Below are 18,805 nucleotides of genomic sequence, written 5' to 3' on the forward strand. Positions count from 1 at the left end.
CTGGTACAGATTAATTTCTAATACATACATCTATGATAGTTAAATTGATATGAACTTGTGATATTGGAAAATGATCACTAAAATATTGTTTCTAATGGACTGGTAAAATGCAGTGCATTTTGAATAAACCATTACCAACAAGTGTAAAGGAGACTGTGAACATTGTCTTTCTGAAGTTGGGATGCTATCTGTGTACATACAAAAATGTTTAAGTACAAAATGTACAAATAATGCTCAACCATCACATGAATGGTTTTCCTGTTATATTAATTATAATGTATTACCTCCAGCTACCCATCATTTTATAAACCTGTTTACCATTATAGGGGAATCAGGGTCACAACCAACCCTGGGTAGAATGTCAGTCCATTCACTCTTTAGCTATTAAACTTAAGATGTGCATATTGGGTTGTGGGAATTGTAAAAGAAAGCCCACACAAACACTGGAAGAATGTGCTATAATTACTCAGTACAGTGGGATTTGAACACATGTCCATACTACTGTAAGAAAGCAGCAATAACCATTGTGCCACCGCAGAACCAATATCAAAAACGTCACAAAATTGGCTTGAAGTTATGAATTTCACTTTGGGCACCAGTGTAACAATGACCTTGACTCTACATGCAATATTTTTACTGCAGCAATGTAAATAAATGTTTTAAGAATTCGTTTTTTTTGAAGTCTTTTTTGTGTGCTGTACTACATTTCTAGCGCTTACCCTGATGTGTGTTTTATCTGTCCTTCCCTTGATTTGTCTCATGACCACCGATGGACTGACGCCCCCGTTAACAGCTGCCTCGCGTGTGGTTCTGCAAGTGGATGATTTTGCGTGCAATAATCTCTGGATAAGCATCCGTTCCTTGCAGCCCTTAGAACTGAATACGCCAGTTAGAAAAATTATATCATCATCTTTGAGAAACTTCGATTTTGTCCGACAACCCAGGGATATTCATGTTGGGTTATTTGGCTACTCTGAATAACCTACGAAACACCCTGGCACAGGAGTGCATCGTCTAACCGTGGCCCGAAATAAGACCTGTGGCCTCGGTGAGTCATAACTGGCCCGTGTATGGGTGTGGACGAATGATGGATCTCAACTATTATTCGTTCCATTTCCTGTTTTGTCACGTTCGACGAGAAGTATCCAGCTGTAGTCGGGACAGTGCTGGGCCCCCAGCTGACCCAGGTGCCTCAGACTGTATCGCAAGCAGCAAGCGTTTATAAGTCACAAGCGACACCACAGTGACTTCATGAAGCTTCCCAGAATGCCTTAGTGCTCCTGTGTCACGTGACACGGGTCGTCGTTACCCACAACAGCTTGGGGTTTTTCCTGAAAAAAAGCATGGCGGCTAGAGCACCCGGTAAGATATGTCTCTATTTTTATTTTATTTGAAGAAAAAAATTATATGTAAGAACAATAAATTGCCGTTAACAAATAGCAGAAAAAGTTAGCTTAAGTAGCGTTTCCAGTTTATCTTGTTTTTGTTTCTCCGTTCCCTTCCTGTATAGCATGTCCTTAATGTCCTCTATGTGTCTTAAATCCTGCACTCGACTCAGGTACTTGAAAAAGCACTTCTAATTTGTTTAAAATCTATCTCGATACTTTTTTTTTTCCTGCTGCTGTTAATCGTTAACGTAGATTTATTGGAATTATATAGTCTTTAATTTTCAACTGTCTTGGCGTTAAATTAAATACCCATTTCATATAGTTCGCTATCTTATACTGGTAGTTAATTGTGAATTAGTTTTTTTTTTGGCTCCTTCATTCTTCTGTACTTTAACAAGCGACCTGTTGGTTTTACACGATTGCATATTTTATTTGTAGGTTATTTTTGTATAGTCTAATGAAGAAAATCGTTTTTTGTATTAAAGATGTATTCTCCGTAGTTTTTATAGCCCAAGTCTACAATGTCATTTATAGTCATTTGGACCAGATAATGAAAAGCACTGTAGTAAATATATTCACTATTTAACTGCAGAGCCACGTTCAAACGTGTTTGTTTTATGATTATTCTTGTTCAGGAAGTTTGTGATCTTTGGATGTTTAAATGTAATTCTTTATTTTAGTTGCAGCCTCGGGGCGTTTTTTCCAGTCTTTGCAGAAATGGTACTACAATGCTGCAGGTTTTAATCAATACGGTATGTACGTTTTTTTTTCCCCATTAGTCACCATTTACGAGTGTGTTTTACAAAATGAGTAGATTTTACGACTAATAAATATGGGGTGGCAGGTGGTGTTGTGTTGTTTATATTCTGTTTTCGCCAGTTAATGAAGTACATTTTCAGTGATTGAAATCAAACATTTTATTACAGCAAATATAGATGAGGACAGCAAGTGAGTAAATGCATGGCTGTTGTAACAAGACAAAAGAATTTTTAAACTTACATAGGCATAGATAAGGAATACACTTCACTGCTGCTAAAAAGAAGTTAACCTTCTAAAACAAGGATCTCAGACTCCAGTCCTGGAGGGCCTCCGTGGCTGCAGGTTTTCATTCTCTTTTCTTAATTAGTGACCTGTTTTTGCTCCTGATCAACTTCTTTTGAATTAATTTTAATTGACTTGTTTAAGACTTGTTCCCCAGAATGTCTTCATCGTTCCTCTGAATTGCTTCATTTCTTTCGTTAAACATAAATAAAATGTGAAGTGAGTGAGCCAACAGAAGACCACCTAAGTCAGGTCCTCAAACTCCAACCAGCTGCTTAACTGGGCGCTGAGTCTTGTTGTTAATTAAACCGTTATTTAATTCCATGGCTTGTTGATTCTCTCATTGTGCAATAGCAGAAATTTTCAAAATTGTTAATTTTTACTTTTCTAAGAGCACTGTTAAAATGTTTTTGGGGACCCGAGCAAATCAACAATCCTGAGACCTCCACCCTTTATTTTCAGATGTTGTGTGATGGTCACAGTTTGCTGGTCAAGTTTTGGCTCATTATTGTTTGGCTGCTAATTAAGGAAAAAGAAACAATTATTGGGTCTGAGTCTTCAAGAGCAAGTCGATTAAAAATTAATTCAAAAGAAGTTAATTAGCAGCAAAAACGGGTCACTAATTAAGAAAAGGGTTAGAATGAAAACCTGGGAATGATTTAGTAACATTTATTTGTGGCCACTGACATTTTATAATTTGTGTTTAGGGAATAATTGTATGTTTAGATTTAGGATTGTTCTTTGTGCGCTTTAAGAATAAAGCCCCAACAAAAACCGGGATTGCTTTCTGCTTCATGGTAGCTCCTATTGGCAAGATGGTCACTAATTCCTCGTATCTGTTTATCAAACTGTTATTTTTAAAAGAAAATTGGGGTTTTAAGTGCACATAATGTTTTCATTGTTTAATTTTTTGTTAGGACTTATGACAGATGACACAATATATGAAGATTCAGATGTTAAAGAGGCTCTGAGGCGGTTACCTGAACAAACTTTCAATGAAAGAATGTTCCGTATGAAGAGAGCTCTTGATTTGTCTATGAAACATCAAATCCTTCCAAAAAATCAGTGGACAAAATACGAGGAGGTTAGTATACATTGTACACTGATCTGAAATTAGTGTTAGTGATGGACCCTTCAGATGGTAAATGCTGGTATCTTCCTCAGTAAATATGTAGGAGCTGATAACAAGCCTGTTTGTAGTTCATAGTTTTAACTGACATTGAAAAAGGAAAAGCAGACAATGACTAAAGTGATCTATAAGCCTATACAGTAGAACACCAGTGGATATGCAGTTGGTTTCTCTTTGATTTCTATATGCTTCATATGTTATATGAATAGCATTTCGGTTTTTTTCTGAACTGTCAACATTGCTTGAGCTAATACATGAGCATGTTTATCAGCTAACCTACTTGTTGCTTCTGTATCAAACAAGCACGTTTCAGTTTTGTTTATTAAACTTTTCTCTTAAATTTAGTCAAAATTGTAATGCTAAAACAAAGGTCGGCATTTTTGCCAGAAACACTTGGCTCTCCATTTTATTAATTTTAATTGATGGCAGCATTTCATCACTTTTCAGTGAACACGTCTAGCAGCAGTCAGTATCTGTTGTGCTGGTTTCTAACCTTTTTTTGTTACTGGTTCCTCTCTTTTACTTTCTCATATACAAAGTATAGGGAAGTAATCGTCCAAAGATTTAATGTCGAGATTTTGATTAATCAACGTTTTAGACCTCCCTGACTTTCTCATATATGAAGTATAGGGAGAGTATTGGAATCCTCCAAAAATTCCATTTCGAGATTTTGATGAATCTTTACGTTTTAGACCTCCTTGAGTCTGAAAATACCGTTTTTGGAATTATGTCTGTGTGTTTGTCCGTGTGTGTAAACAAGATAACGAGTATGTCAGCCAAATTTTGCATACAAGTATTAGGTACAACACATAGATTTCTATCGGCTTTTGGGCTATTTCCTCTAACCGGAAGTGGTACATTACCTTTTATTCATGCAGTTGCAGAGTCCGATTTATTCAACTTTAATAATGGTTCAATATATTATTGATTTGTTGTTGGTTCGTTAATTTTCATAATAGAAAAGTATAATCATTGTCTTGTGGTTTACTCCTCAAATATCCATCCCCATATCTGAGTTAAGAGAAAGTCTAGGGGAGACCACTCCCGATTTTTACTTACTAAATTTGCCGCCCTGGACGTTGGCTGGAACCTCACCAGCAGTGTTTTAGGAAATTGCTTTTTGCCTAATGTAAATTTGGCCGTGTGTTGTTATGCCAGTCTGATTTGTTTTATTATGTTGAATCTGTGATTGCAGTCCCAAATCCTAATGTGAATTATAGTGTTGATCAAAGTGTCAGACAAGTCAAAGGATTTAGATTATAACTTCTAAATGCATTGAACTATTTGGAGATATCTGAGAGAGTACGCAAATGTTAGGTCATTGATTCAAACCATTTCAGAGGCAGGTGTATTATTGACTGAAAGCAGAGTGAGGAGTACATTTGAAAACTCTAAATTAGGGGTTCCCAACCTCGGTCCTGGGGACCCCCTGTGGCTGCAGGTTTTTGTTCCAACCAGCTTCCTAATCGGTGACAACACCTGATAACAACACTCTTATTTAATTAGCTGGTACTTTTTTTCTCTCTACATTCAGAAAAGGACAGCAGCATGATTTTTACATTTATAAGACATTTAGAAATATTTCTGCCTTTGCTATAGATTAATGCTTAACTTTTGATTTGATTATATTTTGCTCTCTCTGTGCAGATTTCCCCCTTTATTGTATCTTATTAATGACAATTAAAAAGGAGCAGAGCAGACACCCAGGCAAACAACACTGAATAATCAAAGGCTGCAACTACTTTAGAATCAGACCCACTAATTAGTAAATAATGGATTAATTAAACAATTGGAACACCTGGAAAAGTAGAATGAAAATCAAGATGAAAAGATTGTTAAAAAGAAAAAATATATATATTATTCCCATATAACTACTTGGTACATTTTAATATTTTTTACTAAAACTTAGTTTTCTAATTTCTATACAGTGATCCCTCCTCGATCGCGGGGGTTGCGTTCCAGAACCCCCCGCGAAAGGTGAAAATCTGCGAAGTAGAAACCATATGTTTATATGGTTATTTTTATATTGTCATGCTTGGGTCACAGATTTGCACAGAAACACAGGAGGTTGTAGAGAGACAGAAACGTTATTCAAACACAGCAAACAAACATTTGTTTCTTTTTCAAAAGTTTAAACATGCTCCATGACAAGACAGAGATGACAGTTCCGTCTCACAATTAAAAGAATACAAACATATCGTCCTCTTCAAAGGAGTGCGTGTCAGGAGCAGAGAATGTCAGAGAGAGAGAAAAGCAAGCAATCAGAAATCAATAGGTGCTTTTTGGGCTTTTAAGTATGTGAAGCACCGTGTGGGAAACGTGTCGCAGACAAAGCAGCTGCAAGGAAGGGAGCAATGTGAAGGTAGTCTTTCAGCATTTTTCTTAGATGAGTGTCCGTATCCTCTAGGGGTGCGAACAGCCCCCCTGCTCACACCCCCTCTGTCAGGAGCAGAGAATGTCAGAGAGAGAGAAAAGCAAACAATCAAAAATCAATAAGTGCTGTTTGAGCTTTTAAGTATGTGAAGCACCCTGCGGGAAGCATATCACGCAACAAAGTAACCACAAGTAAGGCCAGCAAGGAACGAAGCAATGTGAAGGTAGTCTTTCAGCGTTTTTTGAGGAGCGGCCGTATCCTCTAGGGGTGTGAACAGCCCCCATGCTCACAATATTCATGTATTTGAAAATGTAAAATGTATTTGAGGAGTTTTATTTAATACGTAATACGTGCTCTGGTTGGGTAGCTTCTCAGCCATCTGCTAATAGCATCCCTTTTATGAAATCAGCTGGGCAGTCCAACTGAAGAAGCATGTACCAGAAATTAAAAGACCCATTGTCCACTGAAACCCACGAACCAGCGAAAAATCTGCGATATATATTTAAATATACTTACATATAAAATCCGCGATAGAGTGAAGCTGCGAAAGTCGAAGCGCGATATAGCGAGTGATTACTGTATTAGAAACTGGGAAATAACAGTTCACTTAATTAGCCCAGGAGTCCAATTAAAAACAGAAGCTGGTTGGAACAAAATTCTACAGCCACAGTGGGTCCCCAGGACTGAGTTTGGGAAGCACTGCTCTAAATGATGGACTAGTTCTTGGAAAGGCATTACTACTTTTGTACCAACACCAGCTTGATAGCTAAACTGCCTTGTTTAATATAAATGTTTTGGATAGATTCAATCCATTTTGTGTGTATGGGTGAGATTAAAGAGCAGCCCTCAGGTTACAGTTTTGGGTCTATGGGACTTTGTCCTGCACCAATCTAAGGTATAATTTGCATGTCAACTATATATACCAGACATGAATGCTATTCAGCCATGGTGGTCAATAATGAAAGTAGGTAACCTTGTATAAACCCTGCATGAATGATCCACCCTGCTCTGTTTTACTCAAAATCTCTACACTTAACTAACTTGTACCAGGTTTACTACTCTACAAGCAAGATGTGTTCAGAGCAAAAGTGATATTTAAAGACCATGTGTATACTTGAGAGCATTACACAAAATGGCATGCTCCTAAAATGTTTTCCTTGGAAATATTATTTGGATTTTTTTTTTCCATTGCCATAGGATGTCCCCTACTTACAACCATATCTCAAGGAGGTCGTCCATGAAAGGAAAGAAAAAGAAGAATGGAATAAGAAATAATGGACAGCTGCACTTGAACTGTGTACTCTTTTCTGAGTATTTTCTGAAAACATAATAAAATTGTAAAAATGGTTTAAAAAGGAAATTGTTATGCCATTATTCTTTTACTTCAGAGTATTTGTAAGTTACTATCACTTTTCTGATCCAGATATTAGAAAAAAGTGTTATGCATATGAGATTAAACATTGCATATTATAAAGATAGACATCCTCTTGCTGAGTCCTCTCCATCTGCTTTACACTAGGATGGCGCAAATTCAGTCATGGGATCTCCAGTGATTAAAAGAGTTAATTCAAACTATTAACTTTTTATTGAGCTAACCGTAAAATTGTTGGTATTTTGTACTTATTGTGTCAATCAAGAAAATGTTTCAAGGTGTTTTTTCTGTGTTTTGGAATGTGTGTGTTTTAATCCTCTTTAATAAAACCCCTGTGTGTGTCCAGTGTCCGTGTGTGTGTGTCTTCTGGTGAAGTGCGCATACGCGGGGCACGGTGTGCTGCTTCAAAGGCTGTCTGACACGTCACACAAGACAGAGAGGGCGGGACCTATAAAATATCGCATGGCAGATCCAATCAGATTTCGATAAATGAGGTAAGACCTAAAACATAAAACACGAAAAATCCAATTGGGTACTGAGACAGAGACCCCAGCTTCCCCATTGTTGTGCAAGTGTTCACTCTGAGGTTGTCAGATTTGCGATTAAGAAAGCTTGGCCCGGTAAAGTAATGTGCGCGAAAATAAATCTACTTTTACATCAGTTGCTGGGGAGAATCTGCTGATTGCCCACTGTTAAGACAGAAAATTAAATGCATATTATGGACAGCAAAGCCAGTATTACTATCAGAGAAAATTACAGGCATTTTACGGAAAAAAATTTAATGAGGTAAAAGGTCCCTTGCAATTTAATAGACTGTTCCTACTAATGTTTATGGACTACTGTTCTAGCGCCGGGCTTAATGTCTAGTAATAATAATAATTCTTTACATTTCTAAAGCGCTTTTCTCTCTCCTCAAAGCACTCTCCACACAGGGAGGACCCGGGAAGCGAACCCACGATCTCCTTACTGCAAAGCAGCAGCACTACCACTGCACCACCTGTGAGGACATATATAAAGCAAAATATTTCCTTACTGACTTGACACTTGAAAGTTTCTTCTTATTTTCCTTGTTAACTAACTTTTTATTTCTGTTTTATTTTAAATTACTAGGTTATTAGAGCCCATACTTCCTGTGATCCACCTGGGTGAAGAAATGACATTGAGATAGCTGCTCAGCTTTAATATTCACGATTGTCCGCACCTGTCTTTTGGCTTTTTCATTATCACTTTTCTGATAGAGTATTATGGGAAAAACAAAATTAAGGAAATACATTTGATACATTTTTAAAGTAATGAAAAAACAACACCTTTTAGTGTTTTTCAGAGAGGTAATCGGCCATCTCCTTGAACCAGAATTTTAATTAAAAGCCTGAATGGGTCACTGGTTATGAAACATTGCCACAAAAACCAACAAACTCTTCAATTGTTTTGTCAGCCATTAATGTGGTGACATGAGATAAATTGACCCTTTGTCTTATAAAATGTTTTAAGCCACAGAAAGTAAGCAGACCACACTAACATTTTGTACAATGTGTAGTAAATACTTGGGTTGTGCTGTCCTGTAATGCAGTCCTCCATCCCATTCTTAGCTCTGTATGTATAAAGTCTGCTTTACTTCTCTATTGTGTTTGTGTGGGTTTTCTTGCTGTCCTTCAGTCTCCCTAAGATATGCATGTTTGATTAATTGACAAAGAGTAAATATAAAAATTTGTTAAAGAATGTACTCCAATACGGGTTTGTGCTTCAAGCCCAATGCTGCTGGCATAGACTTTGTGAAGTTGCCAGCCCATATTTACACATTTGTTTCTTTGAGTATTCTGATGAATGAATTTGATTGATCTGCGCACCCAAGTTTGGCCTGCAGGAAACTGGCATTCGGGGTCAGTACCTGTCATGTGTAGCCAGGACAGACTAATGCACATACTCAAAAGTGGGCCAAGTCGAAATCCATAATGGGCCTAAGATGTGCGCAGTCGGAGAAGAACTCACCGTCAGTATGTGAGTGTTGAATTTGTAGAAGCGCTAACCATTGACTGATCCTGCTATCTGCCTATGATTTATGCTAGTGTCTGCTTTATGGCAGTACAAGTGAAGAATGATTGGTGCAGTCAGTCAGTTCTTTACTTCTGCAAAAGGGACGCTGTCAGTTCAACACAACAAAAGTACACACAAGGGATGTTAGCTAGTTTTATAGGGTATAATTCAATGATTAAATAGCGACAATTGGGGGACCTGTGGTATTTTTATGATTCGTATTTTTCAAGGTCCCGGGCAGACTTATGTTTACAACCAATACCCCAAAAACAGAAAGAAATTAATATAGCTGAGCTTAAACATCATCTTGCCTCCTCCTTCCTCCTAACGCAAGCCTTGCATTTTCCTTACTTAAGTTCCTGTTTCATCACAAACACCCCCTTGTTCTTTCAGTCTTCTCTATTGCTCAACAATGCTGCCCCCTTGCTTGTACAAGACTGATGGTAACTTATTACACAATTTTGAGGCTCTTAATTCTTTAATTATTCTTTAAAGTCTTTGTTTTCAGCTCCTAAAATGTAAATGTTGCATAAGGCAGTGTTTTATATTGTTGAGCCTATTGAGCTGATCAGGTGTTGGTCCCCCCCTTGTGGCAATTGGTAGTAATGCATGATATTTGGAGTTCATCTTGTAACTAGATTTTTTTTTTTTTGTATTTTAACTAAGTACACAATATTTTAATTGACTATAAATATTTCTTTTTGATACAATTTCAGTATGCTGGCCTTTGCAAAAATTTAACTGAGAGCCAGTAAATTAACATAATGTAAGCAGTTTGACAAATGAGAGACCGCCATTTAGCCCATCAAGCCTGTTTCTTTTAGGTAATAGCTAAGCTGTCCCTAAATCTCAACCAGGTTCTTCGTTAAGGATGTCAAGGTTGCTGCTTCCACTCATTGTCTCAGTGATTTGTCCAGATTTGCACAACACTTAGTGTAAAGGAGTGCTACCTGGCTTCAGTCCGAAATGCACTTCCTGTTAATTACCACTGCTGTTGTTGAGTACACAATTCACCATTAAGTTGAAAGAATTCTACTGTATCTACAACCCCAATTCCAATGAAGTTGGGACGTTGTGTAAAACGTAAATAAAAACAGAATACAATGATTTGCAAATCCTTTTCAACCTATATTCAATTGAATACACTACGAAGACAAGATATCGAATGTTCAAACTGATAAACTTTATTGTTGTTTTGCAAATCTCCACTCATTTTGAATTTGACGCCTGCCACACGTTCCAAAAAAGCTGGGAAAGGGGCATGTTTACTACTGTGTTATATCACCTTTCTTTTTAACAACACTCAATAAGCGTTTGGGAACTGAGGACACTAATTGTTGAAGCTGTGTAGGTGGAATTCTTTCCCATTCTTGCTTGATGTACAACTTCAGTTGCTCAACAGTCCAGGGTCTCCGTTGTATTTTGTGCTTCATAATGCGCCACACATTTTCAATGGGAGGCAGGCCAGTCTAGTACCCGCACTCTTTCACTACGAACCCACGCTGTTGTAACACATGCAGAATGTGGCTTTGCATTGTCCTGCTGAAATAAGAAGGGACGTCCCTGAAAAAGACGTCGCTTGAATGGCAGCATATGTTGCTCCAAAACCTGTATGTACCTTTCAGCATTAATGGTGCCTTCACAGATGTGCAAGTTACCCATGCCATGGGCACTAATACACCCCCAGACCATCACAGATGCTGGCTTTTGAACTTTGCTCTGATAACAATCCGGATGGTCCTTTTCCTCTTTGGCCCGGAGGACACGACGTCCATGATTTACAAAAACAATTTGAAATGTGGATTTGTCGGACCACAGCACACTTTTCCACTTTGCGTCAGTCCATTTCAGATGAGCTCGGGCCCAGAGAAGCCGGCGGCGTTTCTGGGTGTTGTTGATATATGGCATTCGCTTTGCATGGTAGAGTTTTAACTTGCACTTATAGATGTAGCGACGAACTGTGTTAACTGACAATGGTTTTCTGAAGTATTCCTGAGCCCACGTGGTAATATCCTCTACAGAATTATGTCGGTTTTTAATGCAGTGCCGCCTGAGGGATCGAAGGTCACGGGCATCCAGTGTTGGTATTTGGCCTTGCCGCTTAACGTGCAGATATTTCTCCAGATTCTCTGAATCTTTTGATGATATTATGGACAGTAGATGATGAAATCCCTAGATTCCTTGCAATTGTATGTTGAGAAACGTTCTTCTTAAACTGCTGGACTATTTGCCCACTGTCGCAGATTGAGGCCCTTGTCGTCCTCTTGAACCCTCTGACTCGACTCCAGACACCAGGTAAAAGTCCAAATATTACTTTTATTTGAACAATACAGTGCACAAAGCACCCTCCACTCCACAATACTCATAAATCAATAAACAAACCTCAATAATCAATCCTCCACACTCCCAGACACTTCGCCACCATTCCTCCCAGCTCAGCTCAGAGTACTGGTTTCCCAGAGTCCTTTATATGGTCCATGACCCGGAAGTGTTTCTCCCTTCTGTCCATGTGATCATGAACACTTCCGGGTCAGATAAAAAGCTCCTTTCTTCAACCCGGAAGCACGTCGTTTCCTCTTGTCATGTGATCATGACGCACCTCCGGGTTATAGGGCAAGAAAGAATCCGGCAGCCTCCCCACAGCGACTCCTGGTGGTCCACATGGTATCCAGCAGGGCTGTGCATATAAACTACAAAGTCCATGAGGCCCTGGGGATGAGGGCCGGAATATTTAGCCCCACACCACACTGCACCGCACTGTTCTTTGGGGGATGCTCCTTTTATACCCAATCATGACAAACACCTGTTTCAACAATAAAGTTTATCAGTTTGAACATTCAATACCTGGTCTTTGTAGTGTATTCAATTGAGTATAGGTTGAAAACGATTTGCAAATCATTGTATTATAAATTGTATTCTGTTTTTATTTACGTTTTACACAACATTCCCAACTTCATTGGAATTGGGGTTGTAGTTTATCAGTGCCTTTGAGAATGAGCTGAGGTCCCCATGCAGTCTACTCTACCTGAGACTAAACTGTCACAGTAGGACATGTCCACAAGTCCCATGATGCACTTGGTTGTTCTCCTCTGCACGACTTCTAGTGCTGCTATATCTTTCTTGTAGTGTGGTGACCTGAATGGCACACAATCATCCAGATGTGGTCTCACTAGTGCTTTATATAGTCTGGGCATAACTTCCCTTAATTAATATTCAAATTGTTTTTACGATATAACTTAACATTTTCTTTGCTTTTTTTAATTACTTCTCTGCATTATGATTAGATGATGAAAATGTGGAGTCAAATAATCCCCTAAACACATGATTCACTGTTGAGTCCAACTCCGGTCCTGGTGGGCCACAGTGGCTGCAGGTTTTAATTCTTAACCATCTTCTTAATTAGTGAGCCATTTTTGTTGCTGATGAACTTGTTTTGCCTTCGTTTTAATTGACGTGACTCAGACCCCTTAGTGGTTTCTTTTTCATTAATAAGCAGCCAATCAATAACAAAACGAGCCGCTACATAATCAGCTAACCTGAAAATATACAAAGGTGAAGGTCTCTGTCATGTTGGTCTGCTCAGATCACCAAAACATGTTGACGGGGGTCTTAGAAGAAACAGGAAATCAACAGTCTAATGTGGCAGAACGAGAACAGCAACAAGTCGTGATATTCAGTAACGGCTTTAATTAACAGCAAGAATCGACTTCTCGTTAACAAACTGGTTGGAGTTTGAAGCCCTTGTTTAACTGGTCATCTGTTGGCTCGTTTCATGTCTCATTTCTGTTTGGCTGCCATTTAATGAAGAAACAAATCAATTCAGAGAACTGAATCCTTAAAAACGGCTATAAAAGTGAATGTAAAAGGAGTTAATTAGCAGTGAAAACTGCTCGCTGATTAGGAAAAGGGTTGGAATGAAAACCTGCAGCCACTGTGGCCCTCCAGGCCCGGAGTTGGACACCCCCGGTAACTGAATGAATTCTGTTGAATCTACTTTATCAGTGCTTCTGAAAATATTGAAAACATGGATTCGGTCCCCATGCAGTCTCCTCTGCTTGAGACTAAGCAGGTTTAATTCTGAGCCTGTCAGAGTACAACATGTCCACAAGTCCTGGGTGGCACCTGATGCTTTCGTCTGCACAGCTTCAAGTGCTGCTGTGTCTTTCCATGATTTTCAGTATATTCAACAGTTTCTGTGATGTAACCTAACATATGATTTACCTTTTTGTTTCTTTCATTTAGAAGATGAAAATGTTGCATCCACATAAACCCCAAAATCCTTTTCAGAGGTTGTTTCCTGTAGGGCAGTGTCTGCCATTGCAGTTTCCAAGTGTTCATTAAAACACTTAAAATTAATTCAGAAGTTAATTGACAGCAAAAACTGGCTGCAGTTTGACGTTCCAGTTTAACTGGTCCTCTGTTGACGCGTTTCACGTCTCATTTCTGTTTGGCTGTCATTTAATGAAGAAACAAATCAACTCAGAAGACTGAATCCTTAAAAACAGGGCCATTAAAATGAAGAGAAAAGGAGTTAATAAGCAGTGAAAACTGCTCGCTGATTAGGAAAAGGGTTAGAATGAAAACCTGCAGCCACTGCGGTCCTCCAGGACCACAGTTGGGACCCCTGTTCTAGAAGCAGCTGAGATTGAGGAGGTGTTTGCAGATGTGGAATGAAACGCCGTACAGATACGGGGAGAGTATGAAAGTCCACTCAAGCAGTCTCTGGCACTTTCTTCATCTTTGAGAGCCTGATGGCAATGCAGGACACTCAGTGCCACTACCAATGTTGGCTTCTTCTTTTTTCTTTTACTTTTTTCCCACTTCTTTGTGGGGTCAATGTGCTCAACTTTTCCCATTGCTCGGTCCTGCACCTCCACCCCATTAAGACCCTCCACCTCCGCTTTGGCCTTCCTTGCTTTCTCTTCTTCTGCACTTCCATGCTCATCACTCTTGAGCCCACGTCTTCATCGTCTGTCCTGCATCACATGTCCATACCACTTCAACCCACTTTCATGTACTTTTTTAGAGATCTCTTCCACTTTGGTTGTACCTCTGATCGTCTCATTTCCTCTTCTGTCTTTTCTAGTTTCATACATCCATCTTGACATTCTTATTTCTGCCACGTCTAACTTCTTCTCATGCTGTGCTCCCTGCCCATATCTCAGCTCCATACATCATGGCTGGTCTTACCACCATCTTAAAAACCTCATCTCTAAGCTTTGCCACATGCTACTTAATTTATAGGTGGGCTTGAAGTTTCTGACCCACGTTTGTTACTTGTTTCATAAGAAGACCCAAACACCCTGTATCCTTATTTCCAAACTTCTATTACCTGAAATTCATACCTTACTATAAGGAAAGAGAACTTTCCGGGTCTAGTCATGGCAGAGGGAGGCTACGGGTTACATGTTAAACAGCACATGCAAATAAGAATTCAGTATACTGTACTCTGCTCACGAGGCAATTTTGGCCCTGCAAACCTTTATACCTTTACTCGACTGTTTTCGGTGCTAGCACAATTTACATTTCGCCATTAGATGGCAGTAAAGTAGAAAAAATCGGTTCATTTGCAGGCTGCTTCGGTGGAGCTTTCTTCGTGCTTTCTTTGGGTCCTCCTGTTGAATCTCCTATACGGGGGGCTTTCAAACTGGGAGTCATGTGAGATATGGAGATATCTAGATGTGGAGATGAAAAGTGCTATCTATCTCTCCTTTATATTCCCAAGTGTGTATATGGAAAGAATATACCCATATAACAATTTAATTCCCCCCAGGTCTCCTGCGGTCTTTCAATACTATTCCATATTGTTAATACTTTTTTTCAACAATTTTTCAGTATATATATATATATATCCATCCATCCATTTTCCAACCCGCTGAATCCGAACACAGGGTCACGGGGGTCTGCTGGAGCCAATCCCAGCCAACACAGGGCACAAGGCAGGAAACAATCCTGGGCAGGGTGCCAACCCACCGCAGGACACACACAAACACACCCACACACCAAGCACACACTAGGGCCAATTTAGAATCACCAATCCACCTAACCTGCATGTCTTTGGACTGTGGGAGGAAACCGGAGCGCCCGGAGGAAACCCACGCAGACAAGGGGAGAACATGCAAACTCCACGCAGGGAGGACCCGGGAATCGAACCCAGGTCCCCAGATCTCCCAACTGCGAGGCAGCAGCGCTACCAACTGCGCCACCGTGCCGCCGATATATATATATATATATATATATATATATATATATATATATATATATATATATATATATATATATATATATATATATATATATAGATATATATATAAATATATATATATATATTTATATATATATATATATATATATATATATATATATATATATATATATATATATATATATACAGTAATCCCTCGCTATATCGCGCTTCGCCCTTCGCGGCTTCACTCCATCGCGGATTTTATATGTAAGCATATTTAAATATATATCGCGGATTTTTCGCTGCTTCGCGGGTTTTTGAGGACAATGGGTCTTTTAATTTCTGGTACATGCTTCCTCAGTTGGTTTGCCCAGTTGATTTCATACAAGGGATGCTATTGGCAGATGGCTGAGAAGCTACCCAGCTTACTTTTCTCTGTCTCTTGCGCTGACTATCTGTGATCCTGACGTAGGGGGTGTGAGCAGGGGGGCTGTTTGCACACCTAGACGCTACGGACGCTCGTCTAAAAATGCTGAAAGATTATCTTCACTTTGCTACCTTCTGTGTGCAGCTTTTAAGTATGCTGCACGGTGCTTCGCATACTTAAAAGCTCAAAGGGCACGTATTGATTTTTTAATCTGTCTCTCTCTATCTCTCTCTAACTCTCTCTCTCTCTCTCTCTCTCTCTCTCTCTGCTCCTGACGGAGGGGGTGTGAGCTGCCGCCTTCAACAGCTTTGTGCTGCGGTGCTTCGCATACTTACAAGCCAAACAGCCATATTGATTTATTTGCTCCTTTGAAGAGGAAGATATGTTTGCATTCTTTTAATTGTGAGACTGAACTATCATCTCTGTCTTGTTATGGAGCACAGTTTAAACTTTTGAAAAAGAGACAAATGTTTGTTTGCAGTGTTTGAATAACGTTCCTGTCTCTCTACAACCTCCTGTGTTTCTGCGCAAATCTGTGACCCAAGCATGACAATATAAAAATAACCATATAAACATATGGTTTCTACTTCGCGGATTTTCTTATTTCGCGGGTGGCTCTGGAACGCAACCCCCGCGATGGAGGAGGGATTACTGTATATATATATATATATATATATATATATATATGCATGTGTGTGTGTGTGTGTGCATGTTGTGTGAGATGCAGATCACGCGGCATAGCAGCAGCAGCAAGCCAGCAGCTGATTGAGCAAAGAGGAGGTAAAACAAACTATATTTGTTTTCCATTGTATCACCATTGAAGACGGGGTTTCGGAAGAGCGACCGTGTCTCCTTGGGGGGCGCTCAGCCCCCCCTCTTTTCAACGCAAGCGGCAGAGAAAAAAAGTGGCTGGCCCGTACTGCAGGCCAGGGGGGTTGGCGAGAGAAGCGAGCAGGGGATAAGCCCCCTAATATCCATCCATCCATTATCGAACCTGCTATATCCTAACTACAGGGTCACGGGGGTCTGCTGGAGGCAATCCCAGCCAACACAAGGCGCAAGGCAGGAAACAAACCCCGGGCAGGGCGCCAGCCCACCGCAGGGCAGCCCCCTAATTAATATATATATATATATATATATATATATATATATATATATATATATATATATATATATATATATATATATATATATATATTTTTTTTTATTTCTTACTATATTGAGAAATTGTTCTGTTCTGTGTACTGCATTGTATTGTATTGACCCCCTTCTTTTGACACCCACTGCACGCCCAACCTACCTGGAAAGGGGTCTCTCTTTGAACTGCCTTTCCCAAGGTTTCTTCCATTTTTTCCCTACAAGGTTTTTTTGGGAGTTTTTCCTTGTCTTCTTAGAGAGTCAAGGCTGGGGGGCTGTCAAGAGGCAGGGTCTGTTAAAGCCCATTGCGGCACTTCTTGTGTGATTTTGGGCTATACAGAAATAAACTGTATTGTATTGTATTGTGTGTATATATATATATATATATATATATATATATATATATATATATATATATATATATATATATATATATATATATATATATATATATATATATATATATGATAGGATTATATACAGCAAAAATAACAAGTGTTACACACTCACATACATAGATAGATAGACATGAAAAGTGTCACAATATCTGTAACAGAGCATAAAATCACAACTGTTCAATTAATGAATTTCTCCTTGGGATTAATAAAGTATCTATCTATCTATCTATCTATCTATCTATCTATCTATCTATCTATCTATCTATCTATCTATCTATCTATCTATCTATCTATCTATCTATCTATCTATCTATCTATCTATCTATCTATCTTAACACCTTATATATATATATATATATATATATATATATATATATATATATATATATATATATAGTGTCTTTCCCATGCTCAATGTGCTTTACTTTAACTATATAAATAAAATCTATTATTTTTATCATCCTTACAAATATAGGTATGGGAATAATAAATCCATATATACTTAAGGTGTTAATTAAACACTTGTGATTTTATGTTATCAATCTGTTATATATATTGTGACACTTTTCATATCTATCTATATCTGGTGTTTAGATAAATAGATAATTCTTTATTGTCATTGTCACTTTTACAAAGGAACAACGAAATTGAAGGTGCTGTCGACTCAGTGTGAGGCAGAAGAATTAAAAAAACAAGAAAAGAATAGTAAGGAGTGCATTACAAATATACACAAATTACACTGGTCATATATACAAATTGGTTAAATGTACAAATTGCACTGGTTGACTTAAGGTCTACTGTATATTGCACATTTAGAGAATGATATGGAGCAGTTTTGCAGGGCCGTGATTGCTTTTGGATAAAAACTGTTTTAAGGCGGTTTCTCCTGGTTTTCATTGCTTTGTATCTCTTGCCAAAAAGCTGGAAGAGGCAATGACCGGGATGTGACGAATCTTGTGAAATGCCTATTGCTCTTTTGCGACATCGAGAGATGTAGATTTGTTCCAGACTAGGTAGGGTATACAGCCAATTGTTCTCTCCGCTGTCCTGACGAACCTGTGCAGCGCTTTCCTTTCTGTTGTGCAAAAGTATATTTTGTGACACTTTTAATGTCTGTCCGTTTTATATATTGTGACACCTTTCACATCTATCTATCAATGTATGTGGGTTTGCCAATGTAAGCAAGTGGTCCCCGTAACGTACTGATGCTTTTATTTTTATCTAGTGGTCCTGCGTAAAGCCGTTTCCACTCCTAGTTCACTTCGTGTTTTTTTTTTCTAACTTTGGTGCGATTTCCCAGAAAGTCCGATTCGTTTAG

General features: G+C 38.8%; 1 protein-coding gene across 2 annotated transcripts; it reads left to right on the top strand.

Annotated features, from left to right (window-relative positions):
* The first annotated feature begins 1,239 nt into the window (after window positions 1-1,239).
* Window positions 1,240-7,292, top strand: LOC114663488 (cytochrome b-c1 complex subunit 7). 2 transcript variants are annotated; one of them, XM_028817246.2, is made up of 4 exons: window positions 1,240-1,362; window positions 2,069-2,140; window positions 3,347-3,513; window positions 7,130-7,292. In XM_028817246.2, exons 1-4 carry the CDS (start codon window positions 1,344-1,346, stop codon window positions 7,205-7,207), a joined length of 336 nt encoding a protein of 111 aa, XP_028673079.1. In that variant the 5' UTR covers window positions 1,240-1,343; the 3' UTR covers window positions 7,208-7,292. The 2 variants fall into 2 exon arrangements, with proteins under 2 accessions (XP_028673079.1, XP_028673080.1); XM_028817247.2 differs by lacking the exon at window positions 1,240-1,362 and adding an exon at window positions 1,535-1,558.
* The last annotated feature ends 11,513 nt before the right edge of the window (window positions 7,293-18,805 follow it).

Source organism: Erpetoichthys calabaricus, chromosome 13, assembly GCF_900747795.2.
Source record: "Erpetoichthys calabaricus chromosome 13, fErpCal1.3, whole genome shotgun sequence".
In the NCBI taxonomy this organism is placed as follows: Eukaryota; Metazoa; Chordata; class Cladistia; order Polypteriformes; family Polypteridae; genus Erpetoichthys; species Erpetoichthys calabaricus.

Excerpts from the sequence above, each read along its gene's own strand:
- LOC114663488 (XM_028817246.2), top strand. Across the intron at positions 2,141-3,346 it reads TGCAGGTTTTAATCAATACG|GACTTATGACAGATGACACA; the intron begins GTATGTACGTTT and ends ATTTTTTGTTAG. Across the intron at positions 3,514-7,129 it reads AGTGGACAAAATACGAGGAG|GATGTCCCCTACTTACAACC; the intron begins GTTAGTATACAT and ends CCATTGCCATAG.